General features: G+C 45.0%; 1 protein-coding gene across 6 annotated transcripts in view; it reads right to left on the bottom strand.

Moving 5' to 3' along the window:
• Nucleotides 1-20495, bottom strand: part of VSTM4 (V-set and transmembrane domain containing 4) — a 102473-nt gene that overhangs the window by 47249 nt on the left and 34729 nt on the right. For all 6 annotated transcript variants that reach the window (XR_010120519.1, XM_063638067.1, XM_063638065.1 and 3 more), the window contains exons 4-5: nt 15323-15430; nt 3096-3129 (exon numbers count right to left, since the gene is read on the bottom strand). Coding sequence is in view for 5 of the 6 variants with exons in the window: in XM_063638067.1 (XP_063494137.1) it covers nt 3096-3129; nt 15323-15430 (142 nt within the window). In the remaining variant the exon portion in view is untranslated. The remainder of the gene's footprint in view (nt 1-3095; nt 3130-15322; nt 15431-20495) is intronic.

The following is a 20495-nucleotide window of genomic DNA, read 5'->3' as shown; positions in this document are numbered from 1 at the left end:
ATTGAGCCTTTATCATCTAATGTCTGTCTTCACCTCTAGTAAGGTTTTTTGCCCTGAAGTCCATTTTATCAGCTACAGTACATCCACACCTGATTTATTTCATTGTTTGTGTGTTATATCTTTTTCCATACTTTTACTTTCAATCTACTTATGTCATTGTGTATAAAGTGAATTTCCTATAAAAAGCGTACCAGTTGGGTCATTTTTCTAATCCACTCTGCGAGTCTCTGCAATTTGATTGATGTATTTAGACCATTTACATTTAAAATAAATAGTATTTCAGCAATTAAGGCTACCATATTATTGTTTGTTTTCTGGTTATTTCCTGTAATTCTCATTCCCCTGTTTCTTTGTGTTACTCGCCTAAATTTTAAGATCTATCTATAGGAATTCTGAGTGTATTGTTTTTGCAAAGTTATTTTAGTGATTGCTTCGGTCATTACAATATACATATGTGACTTTACATGGTCTACTGGCACCAACATTCCATTGCTTTGAAAGGACTTTTGACTTCTATTTAGGTCATTTTGCCTCACTCACTTTTAAGCAGTGTTGTCTTGAGCATCAGACAATTCTATAATTTTTATTTAAATCCTCAAATGTGATTTTTAAAACTCACAACTATTCATGGAAAGAACACTCTACCATATGTACTCCTATTTCTGCTCTTTCCATTATTCCTTCTTCCTTCCTAAGGCTCCAACATTTTTTTCTGTTTCAAGATTGTATTTTAGTCATTAAAGTAGGTCTGCTAGTGGCAACCTCTTTTAGCTTTCCTTCTTCTGAGAATGTCTTTATTTCTCTTTCATTTCTGGAGGACAGTTTTGCTGGATATAAAATTTGGGGTTGGCAGTTCTTTTATTTTGGTATTTAAAAATGTGCCATTTCCTTCTGCCCTTCATGGATTCAGAGCAGAAATGCACTGTCATTCAACTTTGTTTTCTGTTCAATTATCATGTGTTTTCAAGTAGATTTTATTGAGATTATTATGCCTGGCATTCACTCAGTTTCTTAAATCTATAGGGCTTTGTCTTTTGCCAAATTTGGGGAGTTTTCAGCCATTATTTCTTCTAATACTGTTTTAGATCTACTCTGTTTATCCTCTCCTTCTGGAACTCTGATGATAGAATGTTGGATCTTTTGTCCTGTAGGTCCTTGAAGTCTGTTCATTTCTTCTTTGTTTTTAGTCTATTTTCTCTCTGTTGTTCAGATTAGATAAATTCTATTGCTCTGTCCTCCACTTCATAAACTATCCACTGACATCTCCACTCTCCTATCGAGCCCAAACGGTGAGTTTTTCATTTCTGTTTTTGTACTTTTTAGTTCTATAATTTCCTTATGTTTGTTTTTTTCTTTATTGGCTGAGTTTTTTTATTTTGTCAGCTGTTTTAAGATAATTTGAATTGATCATTGAATCTTTTTTTTTTTTTTTAATAAAAACTGCTTTAAGGCTGCAGGTGGTGCCTCATGCCTGCAATCCCTGCACTTTTGGAGGATGAGGTGGGTGGATCACCTGAGGTCACGAGTTTGAGACCAACCTAGACAACATGGTGAAACCCCGTCTTTACTAAACATACAAAAAAATAGCTGGGCATGGTGGTGGGTGCCTGTAATCCCAGCTACTTGAGAGGCTAAGGCAGGAGAATCATTTGAATCTAGGAGGGTTGCAGTGAGCTGAGATCATGCTATTGCACTCCAGCCTGGGCAACAAGAGTGAAACTCCATCTCATAAAAAGAAAAAAACTGCTTTAAAATTTTTGTCAGATAATTTCAACACCTGATTCATCTCAGTGTTGATCCGATCTATTATCTCTTCTCATTCAAGTTGTGATTTTTGTGGTTTTTAAAATGATGGGTGGTTTTTTTTATAGTAGCTTGTCACAAGGTCCCAGGTCCTATTTAAATCTCATATTTTTGTAGGCGGTCACCCAGGTTTATCGTGTAATCTTGGTCTGCTTCTATGGGCTATAGTTCCAATGGTATTTTCATTTTCAGAGCCTTTACAGTATTATTTTGGTCTGTTTGGTTTATATGGTGCCACTGGGCCCTGCTGGTGCTGCCAGAGGGGACAGAGAGAGTTTCCTCAGATTTGGAAGCTGGATGTTTTTCAGTAGGGGAGAGAAGCCTCACACCCATGGAGATGAAGCAGCTTCCTTGCTGGGCCACTTTTGTGTCTAGGTGCCTCTTGCTGGCTCTTCCCTGAAGCCTTGGTGTCACCTGGTTGAGGAAAGGAGTCTTAGCCTGGAAGAAAAAGTGAGCTCTTCCTCTGGTGCTCATTGTGGGAGGAGCCCCTGATCCATCCTCTTTGCAGCTGATGCTAGGCTCACTTGAGGTTTTCAGGGGAACTCCCCTTTGATCCAGGGAAGGAATGAGCTTACCTGAATGTTTTCTGTTGCTAGATTGGAGTAGGAAAAAAGCAAGTCTGGGTGACCTTCTGCTATTGGATGGGAAAACATAAGATGTCTCACAGTTGTGTTACTCCTCCAGTCCTGGGATTCCAAACCAGTTTACCTTCTTTTCACCACCTTTCAAAGTCTTCATTTGGTTGTCTCTTATGTTATTTCCAAGGTTTAAAGAATTTACTCAGCAGGGAAGAGAAGAAAGAAATTGACCTATGCCATCTTGTCTGGATCAGAAGTCCCAAATTTTTAAACACTTTGAATTAGCAGTATCTCTTATAACTATTATGTTACCTATAAGATGTGTCTCACCAGCTAAAAGCAGGGCATACAGTAAGTCAGCATTGGTGAAGAGAATTAGGGGTGTTTGTGGTCAAAATGTATCAAAGTGGTTCAGACCAGTGTGAGCCCCTTCCTAAACTGGGGAGCAGCTCTGCAGGACCATACACCAAGCCTCCTCCAGCAAGCCTGCTGGGCCAGCAAAAGCTGCATGCTCTCTGGATCCCTGAGGGTGAAAACCAGACTGTAGACCTTGCAAACATGCAAATGCATGCAGGATACACATTTGCAGCATATTTGTGGACAAATATGCAGACCTTTAGGTAAAACTACAAATTTAATCAATTTATTGGTAATATCAAAAGAAAGTTAAATGGCAAAGAGTTTCATTTGAAAAAAGGAAGAAAATATTCTTACCTGTTCTGAGGGCATTTCACCAAATAATGTCTCACTGTGAAAGGAAAAATAATAGAAGATGGTAAACCAATGCTACTTCAGATATATATGCTCCAGGAATTACCAGGAAATGCAGGGAGCCAGGTGTTGCTCAGGTATTGGTGCTATACCACCGAACACTCAAGACTTGCATACTTCTGTTTGGAAGAGCACAACAGAGCCATCACATGGACACCACAGTAACTGGATATGTCCCAGCCAGGGATCTAGCCAGGCAATAAGCCATACACCCCAGACTTCCTGGGTATTCATTTTGGGCCAAGGCAGGTTAAGTTGGGATCCTGGAGTAATAGAGTCACCCAACCTCTAAGCTCTGCCTGAGTCATAAGAAAGCCTTCTTGAGGCCAGATGGAATAACCTGTCCATTTTAAAGCTCCTCATTGAAAAATGAGTTTGAATTCTCTGATTAATGCTCTTCCAGGACTAAAAAGAGGCCCTCAGGAAAACAGACTTGAACCAAAACCTCCTTCTACAGGAAAACCAAATAATTGTGGCTGCAGAGGAAAAGTAAGAATGCCTAGGCACATAATTCAGCAAGTGTCCACTCTGAGGTTCACAGCTGAATTTACTTCAAATAGAGGTAAAGCTGAAACAACCAGGGGGACCCTTGAATTGTGTGGTAGATTGTTACATCAGTGGACCCAGTGAATCACACCTCCTTGTATATGTCCACACCCATGTGTACCCCCTCCCAAACTGACTCTGGGCTTGGCCACATGAACTTGCTTTGGTCAAGAGAACATTAGCCAATGTGTCACAAGAAGAGGTGTAAAAGACACCTGTGCTATGGGGTTTGCCCTCTCTTGTTGCAGGGAATTCTTCTGTCACCACATGAGGAAGCCTGGCTAGCCTACTGGAAGATGAGACTACATGGAGCAGACACAAGCTGTCCCAGCCAAGGCCCCAAACAACCAGGTCCCAGGTAATGCACCAAGAGACTGCAGCTGCATGAATGACTCCAGCTGAGACCTGCAGAAGAAATGGTCAGCTAAGCCCAGCCCAAATTGGCAACCTGTGGAATTGAGAGCAAATAATAATTGCTTTAAGCTATTACATATGGGGTGATCTGTTATGCAGCTTCCAAAGTAAGATGAGAGAATATCAGCTTCAAATGGAACTGTACAGGTTTATCTGGTTCAGCCTCCTATTAATACCTAACTCTTTCTGTATTCCATTTACTGAGCACCTACTATATACTAGATAATCTATAGAGGCAACAATAATAACAACCATAGTTAGTATTTATCAAACATTTCATGTGTCCCTGGCACTATTCTAAGCTTATTAGATGGATCAGTGGTCTTCAGTCTAGGGTTTGGATACCCCTGGGTACTCTTTGGAAAAACAGTTTTAAGGAATCACCTTAACATCCTCACCTCCCATGGTATTCTTTCCTAAGAATGTATTCTCTTAGAACATGCCTGAGGTCTGGCCGTGTTCATTTCCCTTCCCCCCTTTTAACATCACCCTTTTCTATTCATAAAATCAAAGCACACCATCCTGGAGACCTGTCCCAGATTGAAACGTAAATGGGGCATCAAACAAGAATTGATGTAAAATACTAATATCTATGTCAATAAAGCAAATTATTAACTAGGCAACTGAATCTTTCACGAGGGGGAGATGTTTCCAATACTTTGCTTTCAACAAGGATTGAATAATGACCTAATCCAGTTGTCATCTGGTAGAGTATTAAAAATCATTTTGGATGATAAATCATGATGTGACTTTTGATATACACCTTGGAAGTAGTTCTAAAAATTGAGGAGTATAAGAAAATTTCATTCATTCATTCACACTCTCTTTATATTGAAGTATTTCAGAGCTAACATCTATTAACAAAATTGACAGTAAATTTTATCCCTAAAAAATTCATACAAGTGTATATGAAGTAAAAATAAAAATCAATTTCAATAAAAATGCATTCCCAATAAATTTTGCTTCTTATGGCTATTATGTATCTAAATTTATGATATGTTTGTGTCATTTTGATTAATCTTATGCTAATTTTCCAAAGTTTACTAATTGTGCAATATTGATAAGTCAATCTAAAAAATATTTTAACACTTATGAAATGAGGAAATTAAAAAATTATTAATTTAAATTTGTACACACATATTGTCTTACAGATAAGTATAATAGGGTAATCAATAAAGAACCTTCAAAACACAACATGTATTACAGTAGGATGAAATTTCGTGGGGAAGTGTATTGAAGATAAAATTCAAGGAGAAGAAGAAACAATACAAATTTTCTAACAGTTAAAGCTTGTTTGGGTAGGTATTTATTTCTCATGATGGCTTTAAATAAATGAAGACAGTCATTAAATTCAAGACACTTAGATGTGAAAGAAAGATGGATCTAATCATTTCATTTTTAAGATGTCAAAGATGGAAATTACATCTTTTGCAACAGTTTACATTTATGATGAAAAAGTTTAGATGTCAACAAAAAAATGATTGAGTGCATAGTTTTTGAAATTATTTTAGGAACTATGCAAGCAAAAAAGTTTGAAGACCACAACTTTGTATTCTAACTTAATCTTCACAGTAGCCTTGTCATTACTTTTATCTTACAGCGGAGGACACTGAAGCACAGAGAGGTTAATAAACTTGTCCAAAGTCACTCAGGTGATGTTACGGGCTGCATTATGTCTCCTCCACTGAGCCTAACTGAAGCCTAATCCCCAGTACTTCAGAATGTGACTGTATTTGGAGATAGGGTCTTTAAAGAGGTAATTAAGTTAAAATGAGGCCATTAGGCTGGGCCCTTATCTAATTTGATTAGTGTCCTTAAAAGTGAAGGAGATTGCAACAAAGACAGGCCCAGAGGGAAGACCATGTGAAGACACAGGGAGAGCAGCGGTCTCTAAAGCCCAGGAGAGAGGTTTCAGGGGAAATGAATCCCGCTGACACCTTGATCTCAAGACTTCTGGCCTTCAAAACTGTGAGATAGTAAATTTCTGTTGTTAAAGCCACACAGCATGTGGTACTTTGCTGTGGCGGCCTCAGCAACGTAATACACCTGGGAAGTGCCAAAGTTGGGCAGCTTGGCTCCAGAGCCCTCTTGTAACTACAGTCAGCCCTCGTATCTTTGGGGCATTGATTCCAGAACCTCCCAAGGATACCGAAATCCGAAGATGCTCAAGATCCTTATATATAATGGAGTAGTATTTCCATATAACCTACTCACATCCTCCTGTATACTTTTAATCATCTCTAGATTACTTGTAATACATAACACAAGGTAAATGCTATGTAAACCATTGTTATACTGTCTTTTTCATCAGTATGATTTGTATTGTTATTTTTAATTGTTTTTTAATCAAATATTTTTTATCTGAGTTTAGTTGAATCCTCAGTGCAGAACCTGTGGATAGGGAGGACCGACTGTACTCTGCACCATTCTCAGAGACACTGGGCAGTTGGTGTCAGGGGACCTGCAGGTGGGGAAATAGAGTCTCACAGAAGAAATGGCCAGACCACTGTGCCACAGCTGGAGCCAAGCAGAGATGGGACTAGGACCCAAGATAATCCCATGAGCTGACTGGTGTTTTGGCAAGTCCAGTGCTTGGGGTAGCAAGGTGAGCAGCCTGGAGATCAGGAATGCAGGGAACAGTAGAGCAGCTGCAGCATTCCCCAGAGGCAGGGAGCTGACTAAGAAGGGCCAGGAGCCTGATGAGGCCAGACAGTGCCAGGGTACAGGAGACGCACCCCTGCCAGCGCTTGCTGAGGCACCGTTCTGAGGTCTTGGTGGCGTGTATGTGGGGTTGATGGTCCCATTAAGGGGGACTGCCCACAGGACCAAAAGTGATTCTGGACATCAAAGATGAGGTTTACAGGCACCTGAGAAATAGACTTCACAGAGAGTCACCCTTAAATATGCATAGCATAATTAGTGCTATTAATACTTACTGAAGTGTGCCAACCCAGCTTAGCCTCCCCAAGAAGCAGAAATCCTAAGAAAAAGATTCAAGTGTCGAGAGTTTATGTGGGAGGCAATCCTAGGAAACCTACTGGAAAGTACGGGAGACCAAGAAGAGAATCAGCCAATAAAGGGTACATAATGGAGCCAATACACCCTGTGGGCTGTGGCCTGGCACCAGGCACTTGACCTAGAAGCAACCGTCCTGCACAGAGGTGAACATTCAGGACGTATTTTCAAATGGTGATTTTAGCATCTTTAGGATTTTGAAGACTCTAAAAGGAAGGTTTATTTTTGCAACCTCTCCTGATAAGAAGAAGCAGGCCCTGGGCCACTCCCTACCACCCCCACCCTTTTTCTTCTTTTCAGCTGAGACCATGCTTCTCACACTCTCGCCCCATGGCAAACCTCCCAGATGGCATGTCCAGCCTGAAGGCTCTGTCTTCCCCATCTAAACCTGTCCCTGACACCACTGTCACCCCAAGCTGGGTGATTTGAGGTAGAGGCAGCCTTACTCCCATCTTATCAGGCCCTGTAGCAGTGCTGGGACCTCCAAGGCATGGTTGATATCTACCCACCTTACCCCTATGCCCTGGCCACGTCTTCTGACCTCCAGGCTTTGCACAGGCCCTGCAATAGGACCCATGGATGTTTCTGCTTTATCCATCAAGTGTCTGCACTCGAGACAAGGACTGTGGCAACCCTGGCATTGCAAGGGGTCACAGTACTTCATGCACAGTAAGCACCTAGGAGCATTTTCAGAGTGAAGGACCACAGTAGTCTCCCCATCTCCTGCAGCCCAGCACAGGCTGGGAGTCCTGCAGCCTGAGAAAGCACCTCCCTCATTCAGGGTTCAACCCACAGCCCCTGCCTGCATTTCCCCAGTGGGAGAGAAAGGACCAGGGTGCACCTCTTACTACACACAGCCCTGTTTCCACCATGTCAGGCTCCAGAGCCCAGCACTCTCCAGGAATCAGTCCTGCCTGGACAACCATCCAGGCCTACAGTTATAAGGACAGGACCACCTCTATCACCAACTGGGAAGCTGAGAAGGAGAAGCAAGTCCTCCACCTCCTGCCCCTTTGGCACAAAAAGCCACTTAGAGGCCACATTTCTTACATGCAAAGGACCAGCATGCACAGCTGTCTGTCCAGGGTCTCATAGTCCCACATGGCAGCCATGAGCCCCAGGTGGCTATCAAGACCCAAAATGTGATGAATCCAAAATGAGATGTGCTGGAGTGTGAGATCACACCGGATGATGAAGCCACACCTTAGCATAAAAAAAGAAATATTACATATCTCATTCATCATCTTTATTTGATGATACTGTTGGAATGATATTCCGGATACAGTGGGTTAAGTAAAAATATTAAAATTAATTTTACCTGTTTTTTACCTTTCTGAATATGACTACTAAAAAAAAATGGTCAAATCACCTCTATGGCTGACATATTTCTAGGGAGCAGCATGCAAAGGGCCTTCACTTGTCTGAGCAGCTGGGCTGCCAATGGTGAAGGGGCACCCCAGGAAGGATGAGCCCTGCACATGAGAAGGTGCCCCTGCAGCTGCCCATGCCAGGAAGGGCAGTCACTCAGCACAGTGAAAGTACCTCCCACAGCCTCAAAAGGTAAAAGGAACCTTCATTCCAATGTTAGAGAAGAGTCAGGGGTTCAGAAGACCCACTTTATAAATAAGGGAGCTTGAATCTAGGCTCCAAGTCCAGTGTTCCAGGGAGGCTAACTAACCCCCACAAAGGAAAAATAGGTGCTCAGGGGGCCTGATGAGAAAGCCAGCTTAGCCTCCTGGCACCCACTGAAGAACCAGAGAGATCTCGCTCCAGCTGCCCAGTTATCTGACTCCAGATGAATCAGTCCTTCCTCCTCTCAAAGGCCCCAGGCCATCCTCCGCTCCTCATCCACAGCCACCCCATCCTGTGCTTGGGAGGCCTCCTCCCCGCCCAAGTCTGGCTGTGGGTGGGATGCAACCTCCAGCTCCCTTTTCTTGCATCTCTGGAAGGAACAGCCACAGGCCTTTAGCCTCATCCTCATGGAGAAGCAGAGTGTGCCTGGGACAGGGGAGGTATGGGTGCTTAACAAGCCTTGGGAGGTTCTGTTTCCAGTTCTAGCACAATCTGTGCAAACCAAACAGTATCACAGCTCACACTGATGAGTACAGAGAAAGAAGCCAGGCCACTCCTCTTTCCTATCTAGTTCGAGTTTGTGCCTTAAAAACTGCACATTTAAAAGCTCAGACACAGAAGGTTGGATTGTTGGAGCCACTCCAAGGCAGCAGGTAAGGACTAATTCGCAAACAAGCAAAAGCCTTTGGAAACCAGTATGATTGAGGAACCAGCAGAATAATTCCAGGCTGGGCCCTGGGCCACCAGGATTGGTGTTTGCCAGGGTGACTCAGTGCTGTCAAGGCCCTGGGATGAGGTGCCTGGCACCGCAGGCACAACAAAGAGCAAGGACGGAGACTTGAGGCTCAGGAGGGAAGGGGAAACATGTTTGTGCTTGGCAAGCAATATATGTGTGCAATCAACTCCAGCTCACGTGAATGCTGAGTGCCCTTAGAGGCAAAGCAGTGCCAGGCTTGGGGTGAGGGCAGAGAAGCAGCAACACTGAGAGTGAAGAGGGGCTGGCCTGTGGCCTCCTGGCTCCTGGGATGGGTTGTGTTTATCTCAAGGTCCCACTGGGGGTTGCATCCAGAGTGGACCCAGCTACTCTGATGTCCTCTTTCCAGGCAGATGTTGCTGCGGGTGCTGGAAAGCAGGTGCCGGGCTCAGCTCTCCTGTCCACATGTGTGTGAGCAGCCTGCATACCTTGATGCCCTCAGCTCCCACACATGCAGGAGGGGTTGGGTCTCCTGCATGTGGTCAGGATGAGGGAAGCCCAACAAACATACAACTGCACAGAGAGCCTGGAAACCATCAGCAGAACAAGGGCCTGTATCTTCCTCAAACCAAGCACTGTTCTCAGTAGTGTATAGATGTATTACTAATTTTAATCGAGGTGATGCAAAGTTTGTTATAGTGCAGTGCATTAAATGACAGAATATGTTATATTTGAAAGTTAAGAGTGTTGCAGGTTTTAGTGATGTCATTTCTGAGGATCAGTGGGTTCTTTGGACACACATGTCTTGGTCTACAAATGCTTGATTGCTTCCGATGAGAGCCATGGCCACCTTCAGCTAATCCATAAAAGGAGGAGCATCTTGGGGTGCAGCCTGACATGGGGGTTGTGCCCTGTGCCTGCTGTAGCTCTGGCACCTGCTAGAGCCTAAGACTTTGGAATCACTGTCAGCTCCATGGCCCAAACCCCTTCTAAACCTGCTTGGATGCAAATAGGGCATGCTCCTCAGGAACCAGCTGGTTGCTGGGGTAACAGCTCAGCATCACCAATCCTCAGGCCCCACAGGTGGTCGCAATTATGCCCCAGACACCAGGAATGATTGGGCAGTATCCCTTAATCCTCCTAACTTGCTCCTTACTTGCTTGGCCTCCCTTGCTTCCCACTGGGCCTGGCAGTGAGAAGAGATAGCAATAAAGTCTTCTTTGAGTGGTGATTTAAAGATAACCACACATTCCTCATCACTCTTCCTCTTCCCCAAGTCTGGCCTGTCCTCACAACTTGCTGTAATTGATAGAATGTGGGAGAGTGACACAGTGCCAGCGTCCAGTCTAGGCATGTCCTTGGAGCCTAGAGCAAGTTGGGGGGTATGGCTACCTTGCTGTTGACACCACAGGGAGAGAAATGTCACCAGCCCTGCTGACCTATTTGTCTCAGTGGTGGGCCCCAGGGCTGAGAGTGGCACTACCTTGGATCTCCAGTCCTGGTCAACTTCAGGTGGCTGAAGACACACAGATGACTCCAGGTGACACTGCCAGAAGAACCACCCAGTTGAGCCCAGCCCAGTGCAGAATCTTGAACAAATAAATGTTGTGTTAAGCCACTACTTCCTGGGTGATTTGTTACTCAGCAAGAGATACCGTGAACATTTTGGGATTACCAGTATGTGTTGACAGGAAAGGCAACTATTCTTAGTTATACCTTCAAAGCCAGGAAAGAAGTCTTGACCATCTTAAAACAAGGCTGTATTTATCATATCCTTTCTGTGCTATCACATCATTTTTGTTATTAAATTTCATAGAGAAAAAAAGTTAGGAAGAGTCCAGGCCTCATGGATCTACAGATCCATGCAGATCTACCTGCAAATCTACCTGCCAATCTGCTTCTAGAACACCACCTGAGCCTGAGCCACCTTCTTGGGCACCATCTAGGGGAGGGAACACCCTCAAAACCCCTTGCAGTGGTTCCAGGACTCTGGGAGGACGGCTTCTGCTGTGGCCCTGCAGTGGAAGGCACAGGGCTTAGATTCAGAGGAAGTGGGGTATGGGTCCTGAGCAATATCTGGGCAATTCGCCACTGCTCTGCATGTCCCCACCTGCAGGGCTTGATGTGACCACTTACACCCCAGACCAGAGCATGGCAGAAGCAGACTCACTCACAGACAGTGTCCCATTTGCACCATGACTCCCTCTGCTGAGCCTGTCCCAGGGGGTCCCAGAGGCCTTGTTTCCTCCAATTCAATGGACCTGGGAATAATCAGCTCAAAACCCACGGTTTCTAGGGGGGAAAATCCTGCCCTTCCCCCAACCACAGGACAATTTGGAATGCTTAGGGGATGTTTCTGATTATAGCATTGATTGGGGACAATCCTTGACCACTGATAGGCCGTGGCAGGGAAGCTTGACATCTGTGATATATAGGAAAGTCCACAAATGAAGATTTCTCCTATAGACTTTGAGTAACCCTCTTGACATTCATGTAGAAAAGAGGAAACCTGTTCATGAGAGCCTAGAAGCTAAGCCCAATTTACGTAGAAACACAAGGTATGTATTTTCTCCATGCTAACGCACAATGAATGTTTAAAGGGTGTGCAAATTGGCTGAAGAGTGTCTTTTTTCATTAAAAACCCTACCAACAGTTGGGATGTTAGGAATCCCATCACCATGGGCAGTGCCTCTCCTGGATATTACAGCCCATCTGTGTCCGTCTATACTGATCCCTGTCCCCTGCATGTTGAGTCTTCGCAAATACAAACAGGTGCTTATCTAGCATTTATTTCAAGAGTCAAATATAAAGGATTATTATCTTCTCTGAAATTCACACTGATTCAAAGAAGAGGTGTAATACTAGAATTTGTCTCAGTGTGTTATAAATTACTTTCCTCTGATTTCTCCTTTAATTATAAAGCATTAAGTTGATTTGAGGGGGTACAGATAGTATAGCTCATCTAGGAATATCATTTTAAAATAGTAGAGATCATTCCAAAATACTTGTTGTAAAAGCAGGATGCTTGATGGGATAGAGGTAAGAAGAACAGCTCTAAGGCCTTGCTACTCCAAGCATGGCCTCACACCAGCAGCAGAGCTGGCTGGAAATGCAGGATTGCAGGCCTGCCCCAGACATCCTGAATCAGAATCTGCATTTGAGCAAGTTCCCAGATGAATGGTCTGCTCCTGAAGTTTTGGGGAGGGCTGTTCTAAGACTCCTGGCCCCAGCTGAAGGAGACTACCCAGGCCCATCACGCACGGTCCTCCATCCTTGGCCCCACAGTGAGTTGAAAGATGCCTGGCTCCTGGAGGTGCATGGGGCAAGACCTGCCCTGCCAAGGCTACTGGACCTGCCAATGGGAGTTGCACTCAACCAAAACCAAACTACTGGGAGCTGCAGGCACTAGCTAGACTTGTCTTGGAAGAGCCTCAGCAACAACTGCCATGGAGGGCTAAAGAAAAATTCCTTTGGCAAGGTCAGCTCCCTGATAGCCAAGGTTTTCTTGAATAGAAACATGAGAGGCTTGGGAACCCAGCTTGGAAACTGCCTATGTGGCTTCCACACTCCAGCAGTTGAGAGACTGGGGCTCAACTTCACCCTACCACTCCCTGGTTTCAGGGCCTTCTCAAGCTCCTCAGCTGTGCTGTCAGGTAAGAGCATTGTGGCTCTCATCCAGGGTCACATAAGCACATGGAGGGGCCATATGAGGTGCCTGGCCCACAGCGGGTGCTCAGACAATCAGACAATGCTCTGGACAGCTGCGGTTTGGGGAGGGCTTTCAGGCACTGTGCACAGGTATACATGGGATCGTCTGAGGCCCACTCCAGTGGCAATGAGGCAGCTGGGATCCCCATTCTCTGAAGCCTCTCTGTGAGACCTGGAGGAGGATGCCAGGTGCTCCCACATGTCCCAGTCTGCCCTTCTTGGCCCTGCTTTGTTTCCCTGATCCTGTCTAGGGCCTAGCAGGGCCTGCAGCCCATGCAGACTCTCAATCATGCCCCTGAGCCCAGGCAAAAGTGCCTTCAGAGCATACCTAGCTTGGAAACTGCCTATGTGGCTTCCACACTCCAACAGTTGGGAGTAAGGCAGGTGGGAAATAAACCCATTTGTCCACCATGTACTGAGCATCTGTCCTGAGCCAAATTCCAAGGAGAATGAATTGAACGTGTAGTCCCTGCCTCACACACTGTCCTCTTGAAGGGAGGCCCATGCCAAGGCACAAGTGCAATGTGCCACAAGCTCACAAGATTATTCAGGGGTTGAGAACAGGAAAAAAGCTGTGTTGCCACTGATGAGGGAGGTGGGTGTTGGAGGGGAAGGCCCTGGAGCTGGCTTTGAAGGACAGCACAGAGACACAGGCAGAGGCTGGTGGGAGAGCACGGGCTCCAGAGGAAGAACACCCATGCTACAGCCTCCACGCCACTGCCAATTGCTGAGCATGCTGGAGTTCTCCACTGCCCTCTGGATCCCCGTCCACCTTTGTCCACCCTGCTCAGCCCTGGAGGCACCTTCCTGCTCCTGGCCCCCTGGCTTCTGGTGGGTGGCATCAAGGGCAATAGCAGCAGGAGATCCAAAGTGGGGAGGGGAGAGGGCCTGACGAGTGTACCATCCTGGCTCCCTCCCAGCTGCCTCCGGGGTTTGTCAGGAGCTGAGTCCCTCTCTGCAGACCCCTGATGGTGACACCTCTCCCAAAGCTGCAGCTACTGCATGGTGCATTCCAGGAACCTCCCCTCCCCTTGTCCCTTAAGGTCTAAGATGGAAACAGCATCCCATGGGTACTTGTCATTGGATGTGTCACCTCCCTCATTGTCCCTTAGCCTTGCCCACACCCTTGCATTAATGCTGCACAGAGTCACTGTTGGAGTGGCCCCTCAAGCCGTAACCACTGAATCTAACATTTCCAAGCTCTATGACCTTGAGCTAATAGTGACAATTATTGTGTATAATTAGAGCCATATGTCAACATAAAAGCAGGACATTCGCTGGAGCCTGTGTTACAGGGTTTAGCATCTTTCTTTTGGTAACTTAGTCCTCACCACAAGCCTGAGACTGGTGCACTCCTGCCTCCTCCATGTCGCAGATGAGGAAGGCAGGCACAGAGGGAGGTTGTCAGCCTGTAAGTGAGGGAGCCACTGGAACCGGAGTTGGTCCAATTCCAGAGCTCGGCATTTACCCTGGTCATCCCTGGGAGCCAGTGTCCCCAGCTGTTTTGGAGATTCTGAAGCAGAATGCAGGGAGAGGCTCTCAAAGGAGACCTCCAACAGGAGCTGCTGGGCAAGTGAAACTGGGGCTCGGGGAGCAGCAGGAACTCTCGAGAACGCAGGCAGTGTTCATAGCTATGTGACAGTCACGAGAACTACACTTTCCTGAGAAGGAAGGCAGAAGGCAGGAAGGGGCTGAGGGCAGAGTGCAGGGAAACAGGGACACCAAAGTGAAAGGAGATGGAAGGGAACTCTCAGACTGGTCAGGGAAAGAATGGGGGAGACTTCCCAAGTGCCACCTGCCTGCCAGTGAACGCTCATCAGAACATTCCACTGAGGGAAAAGGGTGTCAATCCTCTTTCATAAATGAGGAAACCCATGTTCAGAATGGCTTGGGAACTTGCCCCAAACCTCAGCCTCAAACTGCAGAGTCAAAATCCAACCCTAGGCTCATCTGACGCCACAGACTCTTCAGGGAGATTGACAGTAGGAAGGGGCCTCAGAAACCAAGAAAGGGGAAATTCAGTGATGTCAATGATGTCCACAGTGTATGTTAGCAGAGTCCAAGGGAAACACAGCTTGCTCACTTTGCCCACAGTCACAGGTAAATAATCCCTGACTCACAGTGCACTTTTCCACCAAGGTGGTACTTTGTCTAGCATCTTCCACCCATCTGTGGTCGGGTTGTGCTCCCATCCCAGACATGACCTTATCTGTTTTCTTACCTCTGGATTTCCTCTTGTTAAACACAGACTGCCAGACAATGACCAGCATGAAGAGAAGAATGCTGAGGATCCCCACGCAGCACACGAGGACAGCGTACACATAGAGATCTGAAAGGCAAGGATAGACACGTGAGTCAGCCTCCCGAGGGCTGCAACAGGAGAAGTGCGCTGGCAAGAGAACAATCAGAATTGGAATATTTGAAATCCCGATGCTACAGTCAACAAGGCAGTGCGGTATTGGTGCAAGGACAGACACAGATCAATGCAACAGAACAGAGAGCCCAGAAATAGACCCACACAGGCAGGCTCAGTTGATTTTTGACAAAAGTGCAAAAGTAATTCAATGGCAGAAGGACAAGTTTCTTCAATCAATGGTGCTGGGTCAATGGGAGTTCCACTGGCAGAAAATAAAACTAAAATAAACCTCACTTTTTATTCAAAAATTCACTCAAAATGAACCACAAACCTAAATGTAAAATGTAAGCTAGAAGACTTTAGAAAAAACCCACGAGAAAAATCTCTGTGATCTAAGAATAGACAGAGTTCTTAGACTTGACACAAAAGGCACCATCTATATTAGTAAAACTTGATATACTATACTTGACTTTACCAAAATTAAAAACTTATGTTCTGTAAACAACCATATGAAGAGGATGAAAAGTCAAACAGATTGGGAGAAAATATTTGTAAACCACATATCCAACAAAGGACTACTATCCAGACTCTAAAGAACTCTAAAAACTCAACAGCAAAAAACACACAATCCTGTTAGAAAAATGAAAAAAAACATACAGACATTTCACTAAAGGGAATGTACAGGTGGTAAACAATCTCATAAGAAAATATTTGACTTCTATTGCTGTTAGAGAAATGCAAAATGCAACTACAGTAAAATATCCCTCATGCATTTCAGGGTGGCTAAAATAAAAAATAGTGACATCCCCAAATGCTGGCAAGGATACAGATAAACTGGGTCACTCAGACGTAGCTGGTGGGAATGTAAAGCGGCTCAGCCACTCTAGAATAGAGCTTGACAGTTTCTCAAAGGAGACACCTGTAACAACCATTCAACCCAGAAATTGCATTCCTTGCATTTGTCCCAGAAAAATGACAGCTTAAGTTCACATGGAAAACTGTACATGTATGTTGGGTAGCCAAAAACTGGAAACAGACCAGATATCCTTCAGCAAGTGAGTAGTTAAACAAAGTGTGGTACATCCACACCACAGCATCCTCAGAAATAAAAAGAACAAACTATCGACACACACACCAACCTGGATGAATCTCCAGAGAAGTATGCTGAGTGAAAAAAAAAATCCCAAAAGGTTACATTCTTGATATGACATTCTTCATCAATGTAACATTCTTGATATGACAAAATTATAGAAATAGAGAACAGATGAGTGGTTGCCAGAAGTTAAGAAGGGGGTGGTGGTGGGAGGAAAATGGGTTTGGCTACAAGGGCCACTTATAATGACAGAAATATTCTGTATCTTGACTGTATGGATGTTAATATCCTGTTTGTGATATTGTTTTATGGTTTTGCAAAATGCTATCATTGGGAGACATTAGGTAAAGGACACGAACTGGCACAACGGATCTCTGTGTACGACTTTTTAGAAATTGAATTTTTCTTTCTTGCCCTGTGGCCCAGGCTGGAGCACAGTGGCATGATCTTGGCTCACTGCAACCTTCTCCTCCCAGGTTCAAGCATTTCTCCAACCTCAGCCTCCTGAGTAGCTGGGGCTACAGGTCCACGCTGCCACACCCAGCTAATTTTTGTATTTTTGGTAGAGGGTTTCACCATGTTGGCCAGGTTGGTCTTGAACTCCTGACCTCAGGTGATCCCCCCACCTCTGCCTCCCAAAGTGCTGGGATTACAGGCGTGAGCCACCGTGCCTGGCCAGAAACAGATGTTAATCTACAATAATTTCAAAATAAAAAGTTGTCTAAGTTTAACAGTTAAACCATGTTCACATACATACATCTCTTTTAGAGATAAGGTCTCACTCCATCACCCAGGCTGGAGTGCAGTGATGCAATCACAGCTCACTGCAGCCTTGAACTCCTGGGCTCAGGAGACCTTTTTGCCTCAGCCTCCTGAGTAGCTAAAATTACAGGCTGAGACTCAGTGCCCAGCTACATATATTTACATTTCTTAAACTCTAATAATCAACTTTATCATTAATCTGATCAATACAATACCAAGCTGCTCAGAAAGTGAAAAGGGAAGCCAAAAGCATTATTCTAATCATCTTTGAAGAAAAATGCCACAGGCATTTATTCGAACTTAGCAAAAATGTTTCTCTGTTGACTTAAATTTCTATGACCAACAGACATTTACTAACAGCCATGGTCAGTACTTTCCTGAGTCCAAGAAAGATAAAAATGCACACACAAAGGCTTTCTCTCGAGAAATAAAGGACCACTTAGTAAGTGTAACAATAAGAACATGTGTCCAATACCAGGAACACTCAGAGGGACCCAGCCCAGCCTGGGGAGGCTGAGAGAAGCTTCCAAGAGGACTAGAGTTCTGCACCAAGTTGTATTTAAAATAACAAAAAATACAAAAATGTATAGAAAAAAAGCCATCGGCCATCCTGTCACCCTGAGGTAACTACTATTAATAAATATTTGGTATACTTTATCATGAATATGCATATATTTTAAAATTGAGATCATATATTTTCACATCTTTTTTCAATTTCTCTCATTTTCTCAATAAATTCTTTTCAAAAATGATTCAGAATCATTTTGAAAAATATGATAAAAGTTTATCATATTAATATATCAGCAATGATTTAACAATCTCTCACTATTGGCTACTCAAAGTGTTTCTACCTGTTCCCCATAATAAATAATTCTATGATGAGCATTCATGAACTTAAACCTTAGTACAACTCTCACAATATGTTCTTAAGATGAAGTTCCTAGAAGTGGAATAGCTGAGTCAACAGAAAAGAACATTTGTAAAGCCCTCGGGGTGTGGAGAAGCAGTTAGTTAACTGCTTAAGCTGAAAAAGCAAGCCCACTGGGAGTAGCAGGTGACTGGCTCCCAGGGAGAGCCTGGAGAAGCAGGTCAGGCTTATGGTTAATGAGAGGGAAGAGGGCATGAAATGGAATCAGACATTCAGGTTCCTTTTGACTCTCCCCTCCCTGGCCTGGGCCCCAGGGAAGCCCAGCAGAACCTCTGCCCCTGGAGTCCATGAGATCTTCCTGTGTTCTTAAGGCGGTCAGCATTTTTGCCAAAGCTAGTTTGAATAGATTTCTGCTCCTGGCAATTTAGATGTCTGGACTAAAAATAAAATAAGTAGGAAGTGCCTTAGGGCAAGGTAGCAGGTGAAGGGTGTATCTGCACTAACATTGAAGGACGGAGGGGCAGGTGTGTGGAAGGGAGTCTTCTACACAGGATCAGAGCTAGTCATGGATGCAGAGGAGGGCTGGGGCGAGAGTTCTGGAAGCCCAGAAGCAAGCACTGTAAGAAGGATGCCTTAATAGCATCAACTGCTGGAAAACATCCACTCGGTTTTGCTCCTAGGAAGCTACTGGGAAAGTCTTGGAGGAAAGCCCTGTCAGTAGGCTGGTTGGGGCAGAGTCAGGTTAGAGAGGTCCAGAAGCTGATGGGATGTGAGGAGCTTGAGAAAGTTCTCACATATCTAAAAATCAAAACTGCATTTCTAGCAAATGCCTGTGTCTCTGATGTGTGGGCTCTGTAGATTAACAGGGTGGAGAACCCTGTGAGGGGTCAGAGTTAGGAGAGAGGCTGCAGCATCCATTTAAACAGTGTGAAACTCAGCAACAGGACTCTTGGATTCTGGACAAGACACTTCATGACAAACTCAGGGACAGAGCAAAGTTCACAGACCAGGATTTGTGGCAGGATCCCAGGGCACAGGATGGCCACAACCCAGCAAACCCACGGCCAGTCCTGCCTTTCCACATTGGTCAGCAAACTACTCCAGAACAGGATGGCAGAGCCCTTGCTGGCAGGAGAAGATGGTGAACAACACAGTCATGCTGCCAGGCCGACAGAACCTCAGGCAGGTGAACACACCATCTGTCTGGAAGAGACTATGCAAATGTGGTCTCCAGACCAAAAGGCAGGAAAACTTGCCTTTAGTCTTATTCATGGAGTGGAGAGAAAAATTGTCTTATAAAAGCTTCCATGCCCATGGAGCACAGCAGCTGATCCACAAGCTCACCTCCTCATCTGAGCTCTTTCCTTCACTTCAGGACAGCAGGAACCCAGGAGGGACAAGGTTGCAGGTAAGAACCGCAGTAGGCATCTCTCCCCAAGTGTCCCTAGCAGCATGCTGCAGACATCTGGGGCACACTCTGCCCAGGCAGGAGGTGAAGGGCTTCAAAAGGCCCAAGCTACAGTTTCAGATCGCAGTTTCCTCAATGTGGCTCAAAGGGGGCTCCCCACAGCCAGCCAGGGCTACAGAATCAGAAAACATCTGGCGGCTCCGGAAGGCTCAGCTGGCCGCCAAACACACAGGCCTCCAGTTATGGACACCAGCCAGTGAGCACCTCCTGCCTGTGTGTGGCTCCCCACACACACAGGACCGGTCATGGCCACTCTCTGTTTTGTTCTTGAAGCTACAGATCTGTAAAAAGTGCTGCCTTGCAGGAGAAGAAAAGCTCAGAAAGACCACCTGAGTTCCCCTTGATTGAGCAGCAAATCAGTATGCCTATGTTTGGATTTTTTTTTTCCTTGTGTTACAAGCATTCCTTTTGTTGCATAAAGACAACCACCCTGCTGTGTCCACTCAAAACATGAAAACCCCCCTCCCTGGGTGTTCTCTGCAAACAACAGTTAAACTCTGAGCCATTGAAGCCAGGGTCACAAATTCCTACGACTGCAGAGTCACCTTCCTGCCATGTCAGCTAATGCAAAGCCCTGCCGCACTCAGCTCCAGGGCACTGCTCTCAGGCTGGAATGCCCGCCCAGTGGTGCCAGATCTTCCAATTCATCCTTTACCTTTTTATGTAAAAATCTCTCTATAAAATGTTGGCTCAAAAGTTTTAAAACTCAGACTAGGCCAAATAATGCTTGTTGAAAGGTTGAAGCCAGACCTTTCAACAAAGGCTAGAGTTTAACAAAATATCTGCAATTAATCAAATCTGGAGTTCACTTTAAAAATATCACATATGGTCAGGCATAGGTGGCTCA

The sequence above is a fragment of the Symphalangus syndactylus genome, chromosome 4 (assembly GCF_028878055.3).
Source record: "Symphalangus syndactylus isolate Jambi chromosome 4, NHGRI_mSymSyn1-v2.1_pri, whole genome shotgun sequence".
In the NCBI taxonomy this organism is placed as follows: domain Eukaryota; kingdom Metazoa; phylum Chordata; class Mammalia; order Primates; family Hylobatidae; genus Symphalangus; species Symphalangus syndactylus.
The sequence above is the reverse complement of the archived record's forward strand: the minus strand, read 5'-3'. Positions and strand labels throughout refer to the sequence as shown.